The sequence below is a fragment of the Heteronotia binoei genome, chromosome 6 (genome assembly GCF_032191835.1).
Source record: "Heteronotia binoei isolate CCM8104 ecotype False Entrance Well chromosome 6, APGP_CSIRO_Hbin_v1, whole genome shotgun sequence".
In the NCBI taxonomy this organism is placed as follows: domain Eukaryota; kingdom Metazoa; phylum Chordata; class Lepidosauria; order Squamata; family Gekkonidae; genus Heteronotia; species Heteronotia binoei.
The window spans coordinates 98,707,671-98,727,458 of NC_083228.1; the positions used below are offsets into that span (position 1 = coordinate 98,707,671).

Here is a 19,788-nt window from a genome sequence, read left to right on the forward strand (position 1 = left end):
TATGATATTCTTCCTGAATCTTAGGCTGGCAAGGTACATTTTGGGGAGCACAGGTGGAGGGAGGGTTCCGGTGCAAATAGAAGTGATTACACCTCAGGCCCACCAGTATCTTTGGCTACATCACTAATTTTACATGCTGAGGGCCTCACTTTTATACATATATAGTCTGTGCTAAAAGCACAATCCCTTTTACTGTAGACAGATGAAGTGTAACATTGTTCTATTTATTCTGAGATATAAAATCTGTACCAATGTTCTTAAAACAAGTTGGTCTTTTGCAACTTGATTCTGGTAACATTTCAGGGTTGGGGTTTTAAACCCTGTTGACTCAGAGTCTTGGGCTACCTTTTTGAAATTTCTCTGCGTCTTGAATTGCTCCAAAATCTGACCTGGATGTACTAGACCATTTTCATGGATGATTTCTGTTCATGGACTGTGTCTTCTTGCTCCCCCCACACTGCAGCCCAAAATAGCCCTGTACCCCCCCAAAATGCTGGAGTCCCCAGTTGCACTCTGTGGGTAGAAATCCTTCAGTCTGTGGAAACATTCTGGTGGATCCAAGCGTCTGAAATGATATTCCTGGGTACCTTTTTATCTGGATCCTGAAAAATTTGTTGCTAATGCATGTGAGATATTTGGACAAAATCTGTTTTACAGCTGGGAAACTATTTCAATGTATATTTTAAGAAAATGGATATGAAATGCTATTAAAATAATACATAGGTTTTATAAATGTCTACATCAGCACATCTTGCACTTAGGGATACAAAGAAACCGTTTTAATGTATATGTTACAAAGCCATTCCACCAAATCAAGTTGTAAATATGCCACAAGTGTACATGCTCTCCTTTCCCCTGACACATAAGGGGTTTCTTACTCCATCCTTGTTTTAGTTTTACTAATATTTAAACAATTTCTAACTATAACTATAGTTCTCTATAGTATCTGAATTGGCAAACTTGTTAAAATTAATTCTAGCATCAGTTAGAGGAAAGACTCCAAGACTCCATGCAGGAGAGGAAATGACCAGAAATAAGTATTTTTGTGACCAGAAATGATTAAATAAGTGCTTTCTGTATCTGAGAATATATTTTCTTTGTTCCCCTTCTTTTTCAGGACTTTGTTGATCTCTATGTGATATGTCAAGCTGTTCTGCATAGTTTATATTCTTCAGAAATGGACACAATGAAGCTAAAACATAATATCAACCCTTTTCTTCTTCATGTTATAAAGTTTGTAATCCTGATATATACAATTATAACCTATATCCCATGGTATATATTTTCTGGATCAAGATATGCCATCGCCAAATCAAGGAAAATTAAAGCAAAACCAGTGAATAACAAGCCAGGTAGTGCATACAGATCTGTTAACAGTTTGCATTGTTTAGCATCTGTGTTATATCCTGGATGTGATACGCTCGACAAAGTTTTCAAGTACGCCACAAGTAAATTTAAGGATAAAAAACTCTTGGGAACACGGGAAATCTTAAAGGAAGAAGATGAAATCCAGCCATCTGGAAAAGTTTTTAAAAAGGTACATTACTCCTCTGTTTATTGTTATTTTACTATAAAGGGAGGAAAAGCTTAAAGTTTTATTGTATTGGCATTCTCTGTAGTGAGTTGAGATCTTAAGCAGCATGCACTGTGTGTAATGAATTGGTACTTTGCTGGAAGAACACAAGCTTGTTGATCTTCCAAACTACTTCATAAATATAAAGCTGTGCTCCTTGGAAAGATCAATCTGAGGGATGCCTGCCTGATGAACTGAAAGTCTCAGAAGGCTTGGCTACACATTGCAAATTCCTGCAAGTATGAAAGGACAGAATTTATTGCACTGTTCATAGTCGAATAATGTAGTAGTTTTACACTATATATAAATTAATAATAATAACAACAATAATAAACGTTTATTTATATCCCTCCCTCCTCGCCAGGGGAGGCTCAGGGCAGCTCACAGGACATGGCGCATACCATGATTACAATAAAATACAATTAATACAATAAAATACAGTTAAAATGCCGTTAGATAAATAATTTAAATCCAGTATAAATTGAAGGTGCTACAGTACAATACATATATATCAAGATGGCCAGGTGTCATTTCCAGGATTCCACGTTAAAAGCCAGTTGGAAGAGGACAGTTTTACAAGCCCTGCGGAAGTGATTGAGGTCCCGCAGGGCTCGCACCTCCTCTGGTAGCTGATTCCACCAATGCGGAGCCATTACTGAGAAGGCCTGCTCCCTCGTTGTTTTCAGTTTGGCCTCCCTTAGTCCAGGGATTTTTAGAAGATTTTGAGAACTAGATCTCAGTGCTCTCTGGGGAACATATGGAGAGAGGCGGTCCCTAAGGTAGGCAGGTCCTCGGCCATATAGGGCTTTAAAGGTAATAACCAGCACCTTGTAACGAACTCAGTACACAATTGGCAGCCAGTGCAGTTCCCGCAGCCTAGGCTGTACGTGTTCCCATCGAGGTAGTCCCACTAACAGCCTGGCTGCCGTATTCTGCACTAGCTGCAGTTTCCGAGTTCGGTACAGGGGCAGCCCCATGTAGAGGGCATTACAGTACTCCAACCTCGAGGTGACCGTTGCATGGATCACTGCTGCCAGGTCGTTACGTTTCAGGAAGGGGGCCAACTGCCTCGCCCTCCTAAGATGGAAAAAGGCGGATTTAGCAGTGGCTGCTATCTGTGCCTCCATTGTCAAGGAAGGCTCCAGCAGCACTCCCAGGCTCTTGACGCTGCGCACTGGTATTAGTGACGCACTGTCAAAGGCTGGTAGGGAGATCTCCTCTCTCAGCCCGCCGCGACCTGCGCAAAGGACCTCTGTCTTCGCTGGATTCAGCTTCAGCCCACTCAGCTTAAGCCAACCTGCCACGGCTTGCAACGCCCGGTCCAGGTTTATAGGGACATCGTCAGTCCGGCCGCCCATCAACAGATAGAGCTGGGTGTCATCAGCGTACTGATGGCAACCCAGCCCATGCCTCCGGGCAATCTGGGCAAGGGGGCGCATGTAGATGTTAAACAACATCAGGGAGAGAACTGCCCCCTGAGGCGCCCCACAGTTAAGTAGGTGTCTCTGGGACAGCTCTCCTCCAATCGCCACCCTTTGTCCCCGACCCTCAAGGAAGGAGGAAAGCCACTGCGTCGGCGAGGCAGCGGGTCAGCAGCTGATGGTCGACCATATCGAACGCAGCCGATAGGTCTAACAACAGCAATACCGCCGAGCCGCCTCGATCCAGATGTCGCCAGAGGTCATCCATGAGGGCGACCAACACCGTCTCCGTCCTGTGGCCCGGGCAGAAGCCGGACTGGTAGGGGTCTAAGGTGAAAGCGTCATCCAGGAAACCCTGTAACTGCAACGCCACAGCCCTCTCAATGATTTTGCCTAAAAAGGGCAAATTTGAGACCAGCCGATAGTGAGCCAATTTGGCTGGATCTGATGTAACCTTTTTCAGGAGAGGGCGGACCACTTAGATCGTCAAATTAGATGTGTTACCAAAAGGAAATGCATATTTTTAGGGTGTTTTCATATTTACACATTTGGGTCAGGAACAGATAATTTGCAGTGTCTGCTTCCTTGCTTGGAAGTGATAGCTGCCTCTAAGGCTTCCCATTTGGAGTTCTAGCACCATTTTTATACAGGGGTAGATATAATAATGGCTGGTCAACTCTTTCTCCCTTGCAAGTATCTCTCAGGCCCTGTAGAGTGTCTTTCCAGTGGCTGTACAATAAAAAGCTTGCAAAAGCTATCTCTGTCTCTTTCCTGGGCTTACAAGAGGTCTGTCAGTCTGGAAGGACAGGAGACAAAAGAGTAATGGCGGCGGCAGTATCCTGGAGGATCACTTTGTCCATATATCACATTGCAGTTTTTATGAAACAGAAAAGCATTGTGGAGATGATTTTTCAGTTGCACTTCAGTTTTGATTCCAGGTCCTCTCCCCACCCCTGGTTTTAGAGGATCTGTTACTGTAATGAATGGCTGAACTGGGTTCCACCTTGCTTTCATAAGCACTAGCTTACAAATCCTCTTGCCAGGTCACCTGGTGCAACTGCCCTTCCTCTGCCAGTGTCCTTGGCCAGTATAAAAATCCCACCCCCTAGTTCTCTGTGCATTATAGTAACCTTTAGAGAAGACCTCTGTGCTTGGTGTAACCTTCCCCTCTCTAAATTCCTTGGGCCTTTTCTCTTGCACAACATTTTAGAGAAGAGAAAAAGTGGCAAAAGTTGCTTGTGCCACTTCTTTTCTACAAAACATGACATGAAACAAAGTGTTATATTCCTGGTTTTCTCCTAGCAGGTCTTCAGGCACCGGATTGATAGCATTTGCAGATTATTCCCTGTGTTTGGATGGGAGGATGGGATGGACAGAGCCATGGAAATGCCTAGGAATTAATATAAAATGTGAAATAATAATATAATATAAGCTTCCCCCTTCCTATTTTAAAGTGCTTTGAAATAATGGTTTCCCTTCTGGAAAAAAAGCTAAGAAACGAGGGTAACTTTTTCTTTTCTAACAGTTCATACCTTTATTTGTGGTAGGACTTGTATTTTTAAATGTCTCACGACAAGCAGAATTTTAATAATGATAGATGCTGTAATTAAAGAGGCTTTCATTTTGATCTTTTTTTTAAGGGCACAGGAGTAATTAGTAGTTATAATGCCTGTGAAGGAATAATGACCTCTATAAAGTTAGAAGACAAAGCTAAACATGGTTGAAAATTCAGAGGTGGAGAAAGGAAGACTTCTTTGTGTTTAAAAGTGATATGGTGGACAGAAATTCAGCATGCACATTTCTTCCCTTGCATGAAGGCAGGGGGGAGGCTTCATCTGTTGAATTTCTACTTGTTAGGCTTATTAAAGGCACAGAAACTCAGTTCAGTACTTCTAATGTTGTCAATGCATTTTCCAAAACACTGTCATGAGCTGTTTGCTGCCTGCATTAAAATCTCCATTTCAATTCTGACAGTGCAAACATTCACTACAGACCTTAACATTTCTGTTCAACAGTTATCTGGTTTTCATATTTTGGCCAAATTACCTTTTTCTTTGCTATACCTTTTGACCATTTATAATCTTCTGTTTCTGATTTTCTGGCAAATCATATAATTTGAGTAGGAAGCAAAATACTACTTTAAACTGCCATCTGCATTGTTTATTTAAAACATTTATATGCTGGCTTTCTACTCAATTCAGATTCTCCAAAGTGGCAGACATTAAAACATTTCCGACATTAAAAAGCATTTAAAATACAAATGTATACAAACTATTTAAAACATAATATAAACACATAAAAATACACACAAAGGGAGGAGAGCTAATAAAAGCTAGTGAAGAAACACCAATCAAACATAAGTCTTCACTTGCTGGTGGTGAGATCTTTCCTTCCCTCAAAGGCCTACAGCTGACTTACTAGCCAAAGCAGATGAAAGGTGCCCCTGGTTGCCACTTGTTTATTTAGCTGGAAGTTCAGGCCCAGCAGCACCCCCAAGCTAAGAATGTGCTTATTTAGGGGAAATGCAACCACATTCAGAACAGTCACATCCAGAACAGGACCTAGTTTTTGGTCAGACCTTCACCGCCACTTGTAGCATTTCTGTTTGTTGTTCTATGGATCGAGGGAAGGCAATTACTACAGTGCTTGTTAATAATTATATCTAGACAAATCAACCTAACCTTCATAGAATGAATACAAGCTTTGGACTTCTGTCTTCTGAGCTGCACTCATCAACCATCTATGCATGCTTACAGGAATAGCTCAGTGAGCAAAAGAACTTTTCTGTGTTGATTTCAAAGCACTGCAGTGGAAAGGAGTTTGTAATCACCCATTCTGTTACCATTTTTAGGCAAACTGCTGATCTGATACTGAGCTTCTGTAGTATAGTGGCTGGAACAGGATCTGGAAGACCCCTTTTCAAATCCCCTCGGTTCCATGGCATTCACAGGGTGACCTTGAACCAATAGAATGCTTTTAGACTAACCTATTTAAGGGGGTTGCTGCAAGGAAAAAAATGAAGAAGGGAAGGCCACCCTGAGCTTGAGGAAGTGTGGGACAAAAATCTACTCAGTGGATAAATATTGCAATTTGCCACTGCCCTTACTTGGAGGATCTTGATTACAAGATGGTAAGGATCCTGATTACAAAATGAAAGACTGCTATGAGTTCTCTTCTCCTGGCCATGGGCTTCTGAGAGTGTAAGGGCCACTGGCAATAGTGGGCAGCCTGGGCTGTCGCAAGCCAACATTTGTGGACCATTTACTATTAATGAACAGCAAGTGTACATGGTCTGTAAATGTGCAAAACATTGATCCTGGTTAGTTTGAAGAATAAATGAAAGCATGTTGTTGCTTACAAATTGAGCTTTTGAGGCTAGATTAGCATTCTTATCACTTAGTTTCTTTTGTAAGTATACTTAGTGGAATGAATGCTTAGTATTAGGAATCTGAAGGTCATTCTGTTACACAAGTTGTTAAACTACCAGAAAGCTTAGAAATGGTGAAACTTGCTTATTTTTATCTTGAGAAAGAGAAAAAAATGGGCTGATTGAAGACTTTAGGTGTATTCACTTGAAGGGCTTTTTTAAAAAGCCACATTTTATCTTTTTGGGCATAAAGTGCCCATTAGTGCTCCTGTGTGTATTTGTCCCCCAACAAAACAGTTTTCATTTTTTTGTAGGATTATGTCAGGAAGAATCTTGTAGGGTGGCTATATAGCTCTGGAAGCAGGTGTCTGCTCCTGTTGTGGTTTCTGTGTGAGTTTTTATGTAGGGACAGTGGAAGCAATGGAGGAGGAGGAGGTTTCAGGTTCTTTACTCCTTGCTCTCTGTAGCAGAATGAACAGGGAGACCTCACTTTGGCTATCATCCTCAGTCCAAGAAAGCAAACCCATCCTTCCCACAATTGTGTGACAGCTTAGGGGTGATGACTGTTAGAGCTCTTCCACTGATTTTGTCCAGTCTGCTACAGAGGAGATGAGGCAAATCACATCTCCCTCTAAGGAGACAAGTTCCACAAGTACACACATTGCCTCCCACTGCCTCTAAGAGTTTTCAGCTAAACAGAGCAGTTCCTCAGTGGAGCAGGCTTCCTTGGGAGGTGGTGGGCTCTCCTTTGGAGGTTTTTAAACAAAGGCTTAGTTCTCGTGGCCCTTTCTTACATGCCCAGGGAAATGCTGATTGCCACTTTGGGTGAGTAAGCAATTTTTCTCCAGACCAGTTTGGCCAGGGATCCTGGAGGTTTTTTGCCATCTTCTGGGCATGAAATGGGTCACTGGGTGTGTTTGGGGGCGGGGGGAAATTAGCAAATTTTCTGCATTGTGCAGGGAGGTTAGACTAGATGACCCTGGAGGTCTCTTCCAACTCTATGATTCTTCTTCAGTGCCTTCTTTCAGCTTTTACTTGGGCTGCATTCAGACATGATGTCAAGGCCTCATGCTAAGTCGAAATGCAGAGGAACCCAGCTTGTTTCTGGACTCATGTTTCTGGTTCTTCTCTGATGAAGCACAATGAAGGAATCCTGATATAAACTCCAGTAACCTGTGTTGTATATGAGTAATTGTTTAAGAAATGTACATAGGTAGCTGTGTAATCTAAAGCAGCAGAACAAAGTTTGAGCCCAGTGGCATCTTAAAGACCAACAAAGTTTTATTTGAGGTATGAGCTTTTGTGTGCACGGACACTTTCTCAAATAAATTCCATTTAATTGTATCTGAGAAAGTGTGCGTGCACTCAGAAGCTCATACCTTGGAAAAAAAACCTTCATTGGTCATAAAGGTGTCACTGGGCTCTAACTTTGTTCTGTTTAATTGTTTAATTTACAGTTCTTGCATTTGTACATCACAAGTAAAATGAGTTAAATTTAAACCAAGACCTCTTTATCGAATGAGGAGGGAGCAGCAAGGCATTTACGTGAGTCTTGACAACAGCCATGGTTGATGCCTATTCAGGCTCTGTCTTAGTTTAATCTAATGACTGAATGTAGCCTTGGAGTTCATGTGGTAGCTGGCAGAATTATAGGTTAATTTTTTTCCAAAAGCCTCTCAAGGTTTTCCCGCCTGAAAACACTAGTCTATGAAAATTACAGAGTCTGGCATAGCAAGTTGAACAAAGGAAGTCAGACTTTCTAAAATGTGCGCACAGATAAACCCTAGAGCCGGTGATTTGATGGGCACCTTTGTTGTTATTCTGTTTTGTTTCATAGAATGGCAATGTTGGATATGCTTGCTAGTAGAACACACTTTCATACTATAACAGAACCATGTTAGATTTTAAAGTCTTATTTGTAATATCCTTGTAAAAGGGCCAACGCCATGCTGGGAATTATTAGGAAGGGAATTGAAAACAAATCAGCCAGTATCATAATGCCCCTGTATAAATCGATGGTGCGGTCTCATTTGGAGTACTGTGTGCAGTTCTGGTCGCCGCACCTCAAAAAAGATATTATAGCATTGGAGAAAGTCCAGAAAAGGGCAACTAGAATGATTAAAGGGCTGGAACACTTTCCCTATGAAGAAAGGTTGAAACGCTTGGGACTCTTTAGCTTGGAGAAACGTCGACCGCGGGGTGACATGATAGAGGTTTACAAGATAATTGTAAAAGGATTGAGAAAGTAGAGAAAGAAGTACTTTTCTCCCTTTCTCACAATACAAGAACTCGTGGGCATTCGATGAAATTGCTGAGCAGACAGGTTAAAACGGATAAAAGGAAGTACTTCTTCACCCAAAGGGTGATTAACATGTGGAATTCACTGCCATAGGAGGTGGTGGCGGCCACAAGCATGGCCACCTTCAAGAGGGGTTTAGATAAAAATATGGAGCAGAGGTCCATCAGTGGCTATTAGCCACAGTGTGTGTGTGTGTATATATATATATATATATATATATATATATATTTTGGCCACTGTGTGACACAGAGTGTTGGACTGGATGGGCCATTGGCCTGATCCAACATGGCTTCTCTTATGTTCTTATATATAGATTTATGGTGTAGCCTCTTTTGGAATACTGGTCACTGTATCTCAAAAAGACACAGCACAAACAAATACTGAAGAGGGCAACCAAAATAATCAAGGGACCTGATAGGTGACTAATGGAGGAAACAGAGGTTTATGAAATTATACGCAGGGTAAAGAGATTGGACAGAGAACCTTTTCCTCCCTCTTCCAAAGTATTACAATTTGAGGCCAGAGTCAGAAATGACTGGTGCTTGCACAGGGGACTACCTTTACTTTTTTTTTTTTTAGTGAGGTTAGTGGACAGTAGATTTAGAACAAACAAAATGAAATACTTCTTTACACAACAAAATTATTAAAATATAGATTTTGTTTCCAGATGATATAGCGATGGCCACAAGCATGGGAAGCTTTAAAAGGGCATTAAATTCATTGATATGTATTGTATGTGGTTGCCAGCTATGGTGACTAATAAGAACCTCTGCATTTAGAGGCAGTAAACCTATGAATGGCAGTGCCAGGAAGAACATTAGGGGAAGGCCCTGACCTCAGTGCCATATTGTTGGCCCTCCAGAGTAACTAGCTGGCCAGTGTGTGAGACATGATGCTGGACTAGACGAACTACTGGTCTGATCTAGCAAGGCTCTTCTTATGTTTTTATTCAGTTCTTTGATTAATCAGATTTGACTGAATTTTTTTCTTCCACTATTTAAAAATGATTAAAATCTGCACTAGTTAGGGTTTTTTTTAAAAAAAAATGGGGGATAAGAAGTACAAACAGCTCAGCACTTCCAGCTGATGAAACTTATGTCTTTATTAAGTTGGCTTCCAAAATAAGTGTGGCTACAGTCTTAAGCATACAAATCTTCCTCACCCTTTAAGTGATGTTTGTGGTTTACAATTTGAGTAAGCATGGAATTTTGAAAAGTACATATTTCATTACTGAAAGCCATCAGAATGACGTACTACAATTCTTCTCATGGTTACTCAAAATTAAGTCTTAATTGAGTTAAATACGACCTGTTCCCTTACACACCTGCTTGGGATTGCAGCTTTTACAGTGCAATTCTATGCAGAGTTACTTCAGTCTAAACACACATCACTGGGTTAACTTTGTGTAAATTGCATAGTTAACCACGTAGAAGCCATATAGTAGTTTAATTTACTTGTATATAGTTTGTTTATATACTGAAATTTTAATGAGTGTTGCATACTGTGTGTGTTAAGTGCTGTCAGGTTGCGTGCAATGTAAGGCAACCTTATGAATGGATGATCTCCATAACAACCTATGTTTATAGCCTTTTCAGGTCTTGCAAACTGAGGGCCATGGCTTCTTTTGTTAAATCAGTCTATCTCATGTTGGGTCTTCCTTTATTCCAGGTTTCTTCAACTTTTCCTATTATTATTGTCTTGTCTCTTCATAATTTGAACAAAGTATGATAGACTCATCTATTGGGCTTTTATGGTTGATTTGATCTACAACCTGCTTATTTGTTTTTTTGGCATTCCATCATATCCACAAAACTCTCCTCCAACATCACATCTCTAATGAACCTTTATTCTTGTCAGCTTTCTTCATTGTCCAACTTTTACACCCATACATAGTAATGGGGAATACTATGGCATGAATTATCTTAATCTTGGTTGCTGTACACTTAAGTAACTTTTCTGTCTCCTTCATGGCTTTCCTTCTCAGTCTAAATCTCCTTTTGACTTGTTGGCTGCAGTCTCCTGTTTGGTTGATGATGGACCTAAGGAATAGAAAACCTTGAATAATTTCAGTTTCTTCATCAGTGTTAAAGTTGTGTAACTGTCTGGTAGTCATTACTTTTGTCTTCTTGGTGTACAGTTGTAATCCTGCTTTGGCACTTTCTGCTTTAACCTTCATCAGTAGATGTCTGAAGTCTTCACTATATTGTGCTAGTAATCTGGCCTCATCTACATATCTCAAATTGTTAATGTTCCTCCCACCACTTTTCACTCCACCTTCATCCAACTCTAATCCAGTTTTCCTTTCTAGTTGCACACTAGAGGGCAGTATTTATCTTTTAATGCTAACTTTTTGTCAAAAATTTACCAAGGTTTTGTAAATGGCAACATTAGCTGTTTTCTCATCTTTAAGGAAAGAAGAGCCTTCTGGATCAGACAAGTGGTCCATCTACTCCAGCATCCTAGTCTCACATAGTGGCCTAGCTCTGTTCTTCTGGATGGCTGACAACAGAGCATAGAGGCCAAAGCCTTCCCCTGATGTTGTCCCCTGGCTCTGGTTCAGAGGATTAGTGCCTCTGAATGTGGAGATTCCCCTCAGTCACCATGGCTAGTAGCCATTGATAGACTTATCCTCCATTAATCTGTCTTTTGCTTATTCCTAAAGCTTTGGCTGTCACTACATCCTCTGACAACAAATTCCACATTTTAATCACTCTCTGTGTAAAGTAGTATTTCCTTTTGTCCATCCTGAACCTACTGCCCATCAGCTTGATTGGATGCCCTCAAGTTCTAGTATTTTGGGAGAGGGAGAAAAAGTTCTCTTTGTCTTAGCTGTCTCTTTTCTGAACTGAAAAGTCCCAGACTCTTCAGCCTTTTCTCATAGGGAAGGCGCTCTTTATACAGTACCAGTTTAGATGCATAAAAAGCAAAACTGAATAAATAAAACTGCGAGATGAGGCACCTGGAACACTTTTCTGTTTAATGTCACTGGTGACATGATTGGCTACTGCTTGGCTAAACAGCACATGGACTGCCTTTGGCATAACTGAGTGGTGGCTAGAATGGTAAAGGGGTTTCCCCATCTTCCTGATCTGGTAACCTTACTATAAATACATATCAGCAAAAGTGCTAGTGTGCTTATTAGACATAAGTTGCCTTCATCTTTACTTCCTTTATGAAACAAAATTAATTTTAGTGGCTTTTCAAACCTGAAATCAAAACTTACGCATCTTAAGTAGTTGTGATGAAATCCTAGAAAATGGCAAATACATTTAAGACATATTTAAATAAGATTTCAGTACAGCATAAGTATTCCTGATTTCTGTAGATGGCTCAACATATTGGTAATACAGATTTCTCTAAAATAGAGCAGCTGAGTGAAGAATTGTGTTTTTGTGGCCTTTGCACAGCAGGCAGTGAGTGTCTCCGTGGGCATTCTGTGGAGTGTCTTCCATAGACAGCTGAATTCTTCTATGTCTTTATAGGCCATAAATACCTGATAGCTAAGCAAGTAGGTTTCATGGCCACTGAGTTTCTTGAAAAAACAGAACAGGCCCACTTGATTCTATGGGTGACAGGACGCTTTGCTTCTTTTTGCTTTTGGAGGGGATTCTTCAGCTTCCTGAATCATTATTCTTAAGAAGTCTGTATAGATAGTTTTAAAGTTGGGGTTTTTTTTTGGGGGGGGGGCATTATCCTGATTCCTTTGATTGGGGGACACAGGAACACAATACAAACATCTTTGGAAATCCCTCATTGCTCCTGTTGCATTTTTTATTGCTGGTTTCTCTTATTTGTGTAGCACTGAATCTGTTCAAAAGGCTTTTCAGGTAGGCATTAGCAAAAAGGGCCTTGAAGGGCCTTACATCTTAATGCTGGACATGGGGAAGGAAAGGGTGAAAAGATGGACAGGTTGTGCTGTGTAAAGGCTGCATGAAAGCAGCTAACTGCCTAGGCTTGAATTCTGAATAAAAGTCTGTATTATTTTTATCAGGTCATCCTTGGAAAATATAGCTGGCTTTCGTATGAAGATGTTTACAATAAAGCTAATAACTTTGGGAAAGGATTAGCAGTGTTAGGCCAGCAACCAAAGACAACCATCGCCATCTTCTGTGAGACTCGAGCAGAATGGATGATCGCTGCACAAGCTTGTTTCATGAACAACTATCAGCGTAGGTATTTTCTTTGGCAGTGTTATTCATTTCTTCATTTTGCTTATATCCTGTTTTCAAATAGCAGTCTCCCAAATAGCTTACATCAGTCAAGAGACACAAGTCCCTGCCCTCAGGTGGATAAGGCCAACTTGGTAAAGGGAGTGAAGGGAGAAGGCTAAGAACAGAAATCAGTTTCTGAAGCATTTGTATCCAGTTGAGATTAAGATAATGTTCCCTTACTAGCTTTCTTTTCTGGTGTGATGGAGGTGTATTTTCCCAGAGGTCTCTGGGTCAGCAGTGGCAGAGTGCTGTCCTCCTTTCTTTTGCAGTCCCTGTGCATCTCAGTAAAGAGTTCTTCCTTGGAGGGAACAGGTGGGAAGTAAGCTCCTTGTGGTTGCTCCTCTTCTGGTTGATGGCTATGGCCAATCTGGTCTCTCAAAAGTATTCCTGGGAGGAATATCAACCTTTGTATATCAGTGAAGTTTTCAGATCACTTGAATGGCTATAGTCACTTAACAAAGATGCTAATGTAACTATAAACAATGTGCCTTTCATTCTGAAGACTTTTCCCATATTCCCGTGCTGCTGACATTTGGTGCAAGGCAGAGAGTAATGGAACTGGTAGGAAACAGAGCAACCATATTGGTTTAAGGCCTTTATGTCTTTGTATCTTGAATGCTCACCAGCACATAAATCAGACCAATTAAAATATCCATCAAGGTGGCAATCATAAGATTCATATACAAATGAAAGTATATTGTTCAGAGGACATTTTCATCTTTTAAATTCTGTAAGCCATGGATATAAAGGAATTAACAGTGCAGTCCTAAACAGAATTGTGCCCTTCTAAGCCCATTGCAGTCAAAAAATGTATAACTCCATTTAGGATTGAACTGTAAGTTAGGCTGGCATAATAGGCCATTTAAAGCAATTGCAGAAATCATTTTGGATTTGGCAGCTCTTTCCTGGTGGGTCATGTTGTAATTGCTGTTACTGGACGCTGCTTCTTTCTCTGGCTTGAGATTATTGCTGTAAGAACTAGATCCTGTTACATGAATTATGTGTTTGTTCTAATTTTTAATTTAAGAATTGGATGTACAATTTGTATTTTTGAAGAACCGTCATGTTTCATCACCTTTTGACTTTTGCAGGGTTTTGCATATTGGCAGGTGTAGTGCATATTTATTTATTTTCTTTGGATTTATATCCCACCCTCTCCACAAGTGGACTCAGGGCAGCTAACAATAATTTAAAAATAATAATATTGAGTTGCAGTATTAAAAACAATGAACTTAAACAATCAAAATAAATTAAAACTACATTATGGTGTTACTCAGAAAAAAATTTAAATGGGATCAAAACAGAATAAGTATGGTGGTTGTTGGTGGCCTGTTCTACCAGTATAACACTACTTGTAGAGTTGAGCCAGTGGCAAGATCTGGCTGCTGGATGGCTGTGTGAGCTGGTATGGCTGCATTGGTTCTGGCTGAGAGGATCAAAGTAAAGCCAGTACCCCTGGTGCTGGTGGTTCTGTCAGCTAGAAAGTAAGATGAGGTGGAACAGGCTAGCTAACCAAACACTTTTTGAATAAATGGTTTTGTTTTTTGCCACTGTGCTATAGGCACAGCTGAGCGGGATTTTTGTAGTAAACTCGTTCTCCATTTTTGGAGAAACAATGAGTATGTCTGCTACGTTTGAAAATAAATGCTGCCTAACTTGCATCTCATTGAAAATTTTGGATGCAGTGGCATAAAAGCTATGGTACCTGTCATCTAGTACCTATAGGAAGCATTACAGTGCTGCAGCAACAGGGAGTAAATATTTGGCACAAAAAAGTAATAGTGTCCATGTTCCTGAGTCTCACGAAGTATTGCTGTGAAATGCATCCATCTCAGTGCTGTAACTTCTCTGAATAAATGCAACATATGCCTTAGTATCACAGGTGCTGTATAGATTGTACAAGCAATCCAGGACCGCTCAGGTCAGCTTTTTGGAGTAATTAATTCAGGACACTTGTTCCTTATATGTTATCTGACTGTGTGCAATGCAGTCAAGAAATGGGTAACTCTACTTAGGATTGCACTGTAAGATTGCACTTGCCATTGTGCGATGTTAGTGAGTAAAGTGACTATGTGTGAGTGTATGACTCAGATCACTCTCAGGGTTGTCTTTTGCATCTTTATGATGCAGCAAGAAGGGCTGAGTAGCAACTCTGCCATGTACCTTTGAATCCAAGGAGAGGAAGAACAGTTCAGATGTATTGAGGTCTACCTGCCTAGCAATTGTTTCGATCATTTTCTTTTTGTAGTGTTCTTTTGTAATGGACTTATTTTTAAACCCAGATAATATGGACTAGTCTGAAATAATATTACATTACACCTGTGAGATATAGGTTGCCCCTTTTTTCAGCATACTGCCTGTGTGTAACTGTGGATTAAGACTTCATGGGGAGGAAAATTGCTGCAAGGCAGGGCTTTTTTTGAGCAAGAATATACAGGAATGCAGTTCCGGGTGACTTGGTGCCAGGGGGTGTGGCCTAATATGCATATGAGTTCCTGCTGGGCTTTTCCTACAAAAAGCTCTGTGTGAAACGATGATGTCAGGAGGTGTGGCCTAATATGCAAATGAGTTCCTGCTGGGCTTTTCCTACAAAAGCTCTGTGTGAAACAATGGTGATGTCAGGAGGTGTGGTCTAATATGCAAATGAGTTCCTGCTGGGCTTTTCCTACAAAAGCTCTGTGTGAAACAATGGTGATGTCAGGAGGTGTGGTATAATATGCAAATGAGTTCCTGCTGGGCTTTTTTTTCTACAAAAAAGCGCCCTGCTGCAAGGGAACAGATAGCCATATTTGCCAGGACTCTTCTTCCTTCCTTCCTTCCTTCCTTCCTTCCTTCCTTCCTTCCTTCCTTCCTTCCTTCCTTCCTTCCTTCCTTCCTTCCTTCCTTCCTTCCTTCCTTCCTTCCTTCCTTCCTTCCTTCCTTCCTTCCTTCCTTCCTTCCTTCCTCTGAAGTTCTGTGTGGAAACTGTAGGAAGCAACTGGAAAGTCTACTTGGTTCTTATTATTCAGGTCAATGTTTAAAGCACCAACATGGACAACAGTAGAAGGTTTCCAGTTTTCTTTGCAACAAATTGATTACAGAGGTTTTTCCTTGCTCTATATGTAGAATAAATAACTATTTTTTTAGCTTAATATTTTAATAATGACTTGATGATTTGTGGTTTTGATGATTGTCTTTTTCCTGTAAACAGTTTATAAGGGGTTTATAAGGGGTTTCCAAGCTGTAATGAATGAGCTAATTGTCTTTTTCCCAATCAGTGCAGTAAGTTCAGTTGTTACTGCATGGTTCAAATCTTCTCCAGCCATTGTTCTATTGTAGGTATTGTTGGACACTTCAATTTCTGCGCATATAATATTATTGCTACCATAGTAATGTATAGAAATAAAGTTCAATGGCTTCTTTCTAACAGATTGTCCATTAGTCCTAACAAGAGGGACTTTCGCTTCAATTGTATATTAGTCTTTAATTTTTTTGTATTATATTTGTATTTGTGTCTAGGGTTTTTTTGTATGATGATTACATTTCCAACATAAACTATAAGTATATTTGTATATTTTTAGACAACTTCTCTGGTGACATATACCAACAATACATCATCTTATAAAAGTTCTTAAGATTAGAGTTTAAAGTAAATTTCAAAGCCTTTGTCCACATACTTTCCCGTTGTTCAATATATATGTCATGTCCAAAGTTTTAGTCTGTTTCATGTAACATTCTTGTTCTTCCTCATTTTCAAATTTCAATAAGAGATATACATTTTGCAATAACATGGACATCATTTGTACAGAGTGGATAGTAGATTCCTGCTTCTTGATCTTTTCTGAAAAATCTCAGGATTTTCAGTCTGACACAATATTTTCCACATGTATTTCACAATGATATTCACTGCAGAAACATTACTTGAAAGGAATAAAATACATTTGGGAATGCCCTATGGGAAGGCAGAATCTATGGACAGTTGTGCTGAATTCTTAGTTCTTTTAAAATTATAGTTGAGAACCTGAAGCATCAAAATATTGTCTATTTAAAGAAGCTTCAGAAATATTAAGAAATATTTCTTCCTGAGGTTATCTGACAAATTCAATAGCCCATTAAAAACTGTTCAGTTTTCAAAAGGAAGCTTTCATTTGTTACATTAAATGTAGCAAAATATTGAAACATCTGTTGTAGAGAAGTTTGCATCTGTATCAGGACGGGATGGGGGGGATTTAGCTGGACATCTCAAGTTCTTGAGACGTGCCTCAGCTCACAGCATGACACATCACTTCATGATCTCAAATGAATGAACTTGGCTGACTTATTTTCTGGCAGATGGTAATATAGTCATATGCTTTTCACGTACTCGTTTCTAAACACTGCGCTGCAGTCAAGGAAATAGCATGAATTGAATTTTTGCAAAGAAAAATGTTTGCTATTCCAGTTTTGGACAAGTAATTCTCTTCCTATGTTCATCATACGCTAGGCTTAATCTTGCTGTGTTTATTTTTGTGTATGTTAATCAACAAACTTCTGTGTTCTTTTCCTATAAAATGTGCATGCATCAGCATACAATAAGTACCTCATTATTTTTTTAACCTAGTGGTTACAAACAATAGTACCTTATTTAACAAAATGAAACAAACAGAAAACCCCCCAAACCGTGAAGTTCTCCCATAATTCTTCCTGTTAAAGCTTGTTAAAGAAATGAGCTCTACTGGATTATACTGAAGTCCAACATCCTGTTTTCAGAAGTGACCAGCCAGATGTTTCAACCAGCAAGGAGGATGAAAGCAACAACCTTCTCCTGCTGTGCCCCCCACCCCCACGCTGTCCAGCTTGTGAAAATGAAGATTGAATTTAGTCATTATGGCTAAGACCTATGAATTTGTTTCTAATCCCCTTTTAAATCTAGCTAAGGTGGTGTCTGTCACTCCATCATTTGGCAATGTAATCACAACCTGATTGCACATTATGTGAAGCACTGCCTGATTTTGTCTGTCCTGACTTTACTTCCTGTCAGTGTCATTGATCAGCTGATGTCATTGAGGTCTAACATTATTTGAGAGGATAAATTATCTCTTCTTTCTTCATACTTTGGTTAGTATGATAAACTTCTGTTGAACCTTTCTTTAGTTTTGTATGTTTCTAAAAAAAAAAATCAAAATGCTTGAGGTACTCCTCATGTTTTTCTTTGGGGATCAGTGACAGTTGTGTCCATAGTACACATGAACAACAGTTTAGTGTTTCCTTTTTCAGTTATCTTCAGATACCATGATGCAACAGGTCTTTCTGTATGCTATTATTGGCTTGTAGCCAGAGTGACTAAAAGGAAAAACTCTACATATCATTGTTAGGACACAACATCAGGAGAAAGCCTTGGTCTCTCTGTGTTGTTTGTCAGCTCTCCATTGCAGCTGGGCATTTACTGTGTGAAATCGAATTCTGGACTATATGGACCACTGGTCTGATCTAGCAGGGCTCTTATGATTGTTGTATAAGGTTGAATCTTGTGGAAAAGATCCAGGTGTGCAAGGGGGATATAGGTGATTTTCACCTATTTCCTGCCCTGCAGTGGTAACCCATCACTGCCAGCCTTTTGTTGCTCCTATTCCCTGTGAGCAGTATTTTTGTGGGTATTGCAGGCTGCAGCATAAAGGCAGAGGTGGGGGAGTTGCTTCCATGCATAGAATTCAGATGGGATCCAACCCATGGTATTCTAGAATCAGCTAGCTTTTTATTGTTTGCTTTATTATGCATTGGACATTTAAGTATGCTATTTTATTTGAGACCAGCTTCATACTAGGCAAAATTATCTTTGAAGGAGTTTTTTTTTTTGGGGGGGGGGGTTGCCTTGGATCATGCAGCTGGATGTTTTTTACTATAGAGTTGTTTGCAACTTTTAATCATGTTTCATGTATGCACAAGGATGTGTTACGTATTTTGACTGATCAATGGTAACTCGGCAGATCAGGCTGCATGATAATGGCTTACAGCTGCTGGAGCTCACTTCATCTCTTTCTCCATGACGTCAGTACATCACTTTGTAAACGGCACATACTTCTTGCCATCATTAACTGCTGAATGATTTTCACATCATATTTTCACACTCTTTAGATGAATGAATAAATGTATCAGTTATTGTTCAAGAGATTATACTCCCCCCCCCCCAATCTTGCAGAAAGTTGGCGTGGGGAGTCTTATGTTTACATAACAGGGGTCACTGTGCTAAACAGAAAGAGCTCATGGGAACTAATAAAGCAAATCTTTTGTACTTTGCTCCCACCAAATTAAAGAAAACAATGTGCATGTGTACTTGCTCTGCAAAAATTTGGAACTGTGGTTCATTGTTAAATAGTCTTTTTGTTTTGTTTTTAAGTTCGCCAGCTTACTTTTGAGTTTTGAAGTATTAGCTGCAAGACCTGCATTTTCCCCCTCATTATGCACACCTAACTTTGCATAGGGTTGCTAGTCCAAGGTCATTGATTTCAGTGCATAGGATTGGGCTATATGGCTCCAGTTTTATAGATGTTTGCATGATTCCAGGAGGACATTGCAGTAAACTCAGTTTAGAGTTATACACACAGTTTTGGCTTGCCATGGAGTTGAGTTCTGTGAAAATGCTTAATGATTATGCTACCAGCATTTTCAGTCAGTTTTGGTTGTGAGGTGTTTTTCAATATGATCAGAGCAGAGAAGTGAGGCTGACTTTAAGAAGGACTTCACATTCCTTTAGCATGTATAGTAATTGCAACTGATGCATGCAGTACTGTAAACATAGTATCTGGGAAATGAGAGCCAGTGAACATATTATGACCTCAATTGCAGTTGGAAAAAGCTGTTTCAGGTGTGGTGAGATTCTCCTATTGTTGCCATTCTGGCATGAGAATTGCTACACATAGTACTACTCAGTACGTTCCCCAACAAATGAGCATGTAGCA

General features: G+C 40.0%; 1 protein-coding gene across 2 annotated transcripts in view; it reads left to right on the plus strand.

Moving 5' to 3' along the window:
- ACSL3 (acyl-CoA synthetase long chain family member 3) overlaps positions 1–19,788 on the plus strand; it is a 78,792-nt gene that overhangs the window by 25,938 nt on the left and 33,066 nt on the right. For both annotated transcript variants that reach the window (XM_060242190.1, XM_060242191.1), the window contains exons 4-5: positions 1,118–1,537; positions 12,652–12,829. In XM_060242190.1, the coding sequence (XP_060098173.1) occupies positions 1,178–1,537; positions 12,652–12,829 (538 nt within the window). In that variant the 5' untranslated portion in view covers positions 1,118–1,177. The remainder of the gene's footprint in view (positions 1–1,117; positions 1,538–12,651; positions 12,830–19,788) is intronic.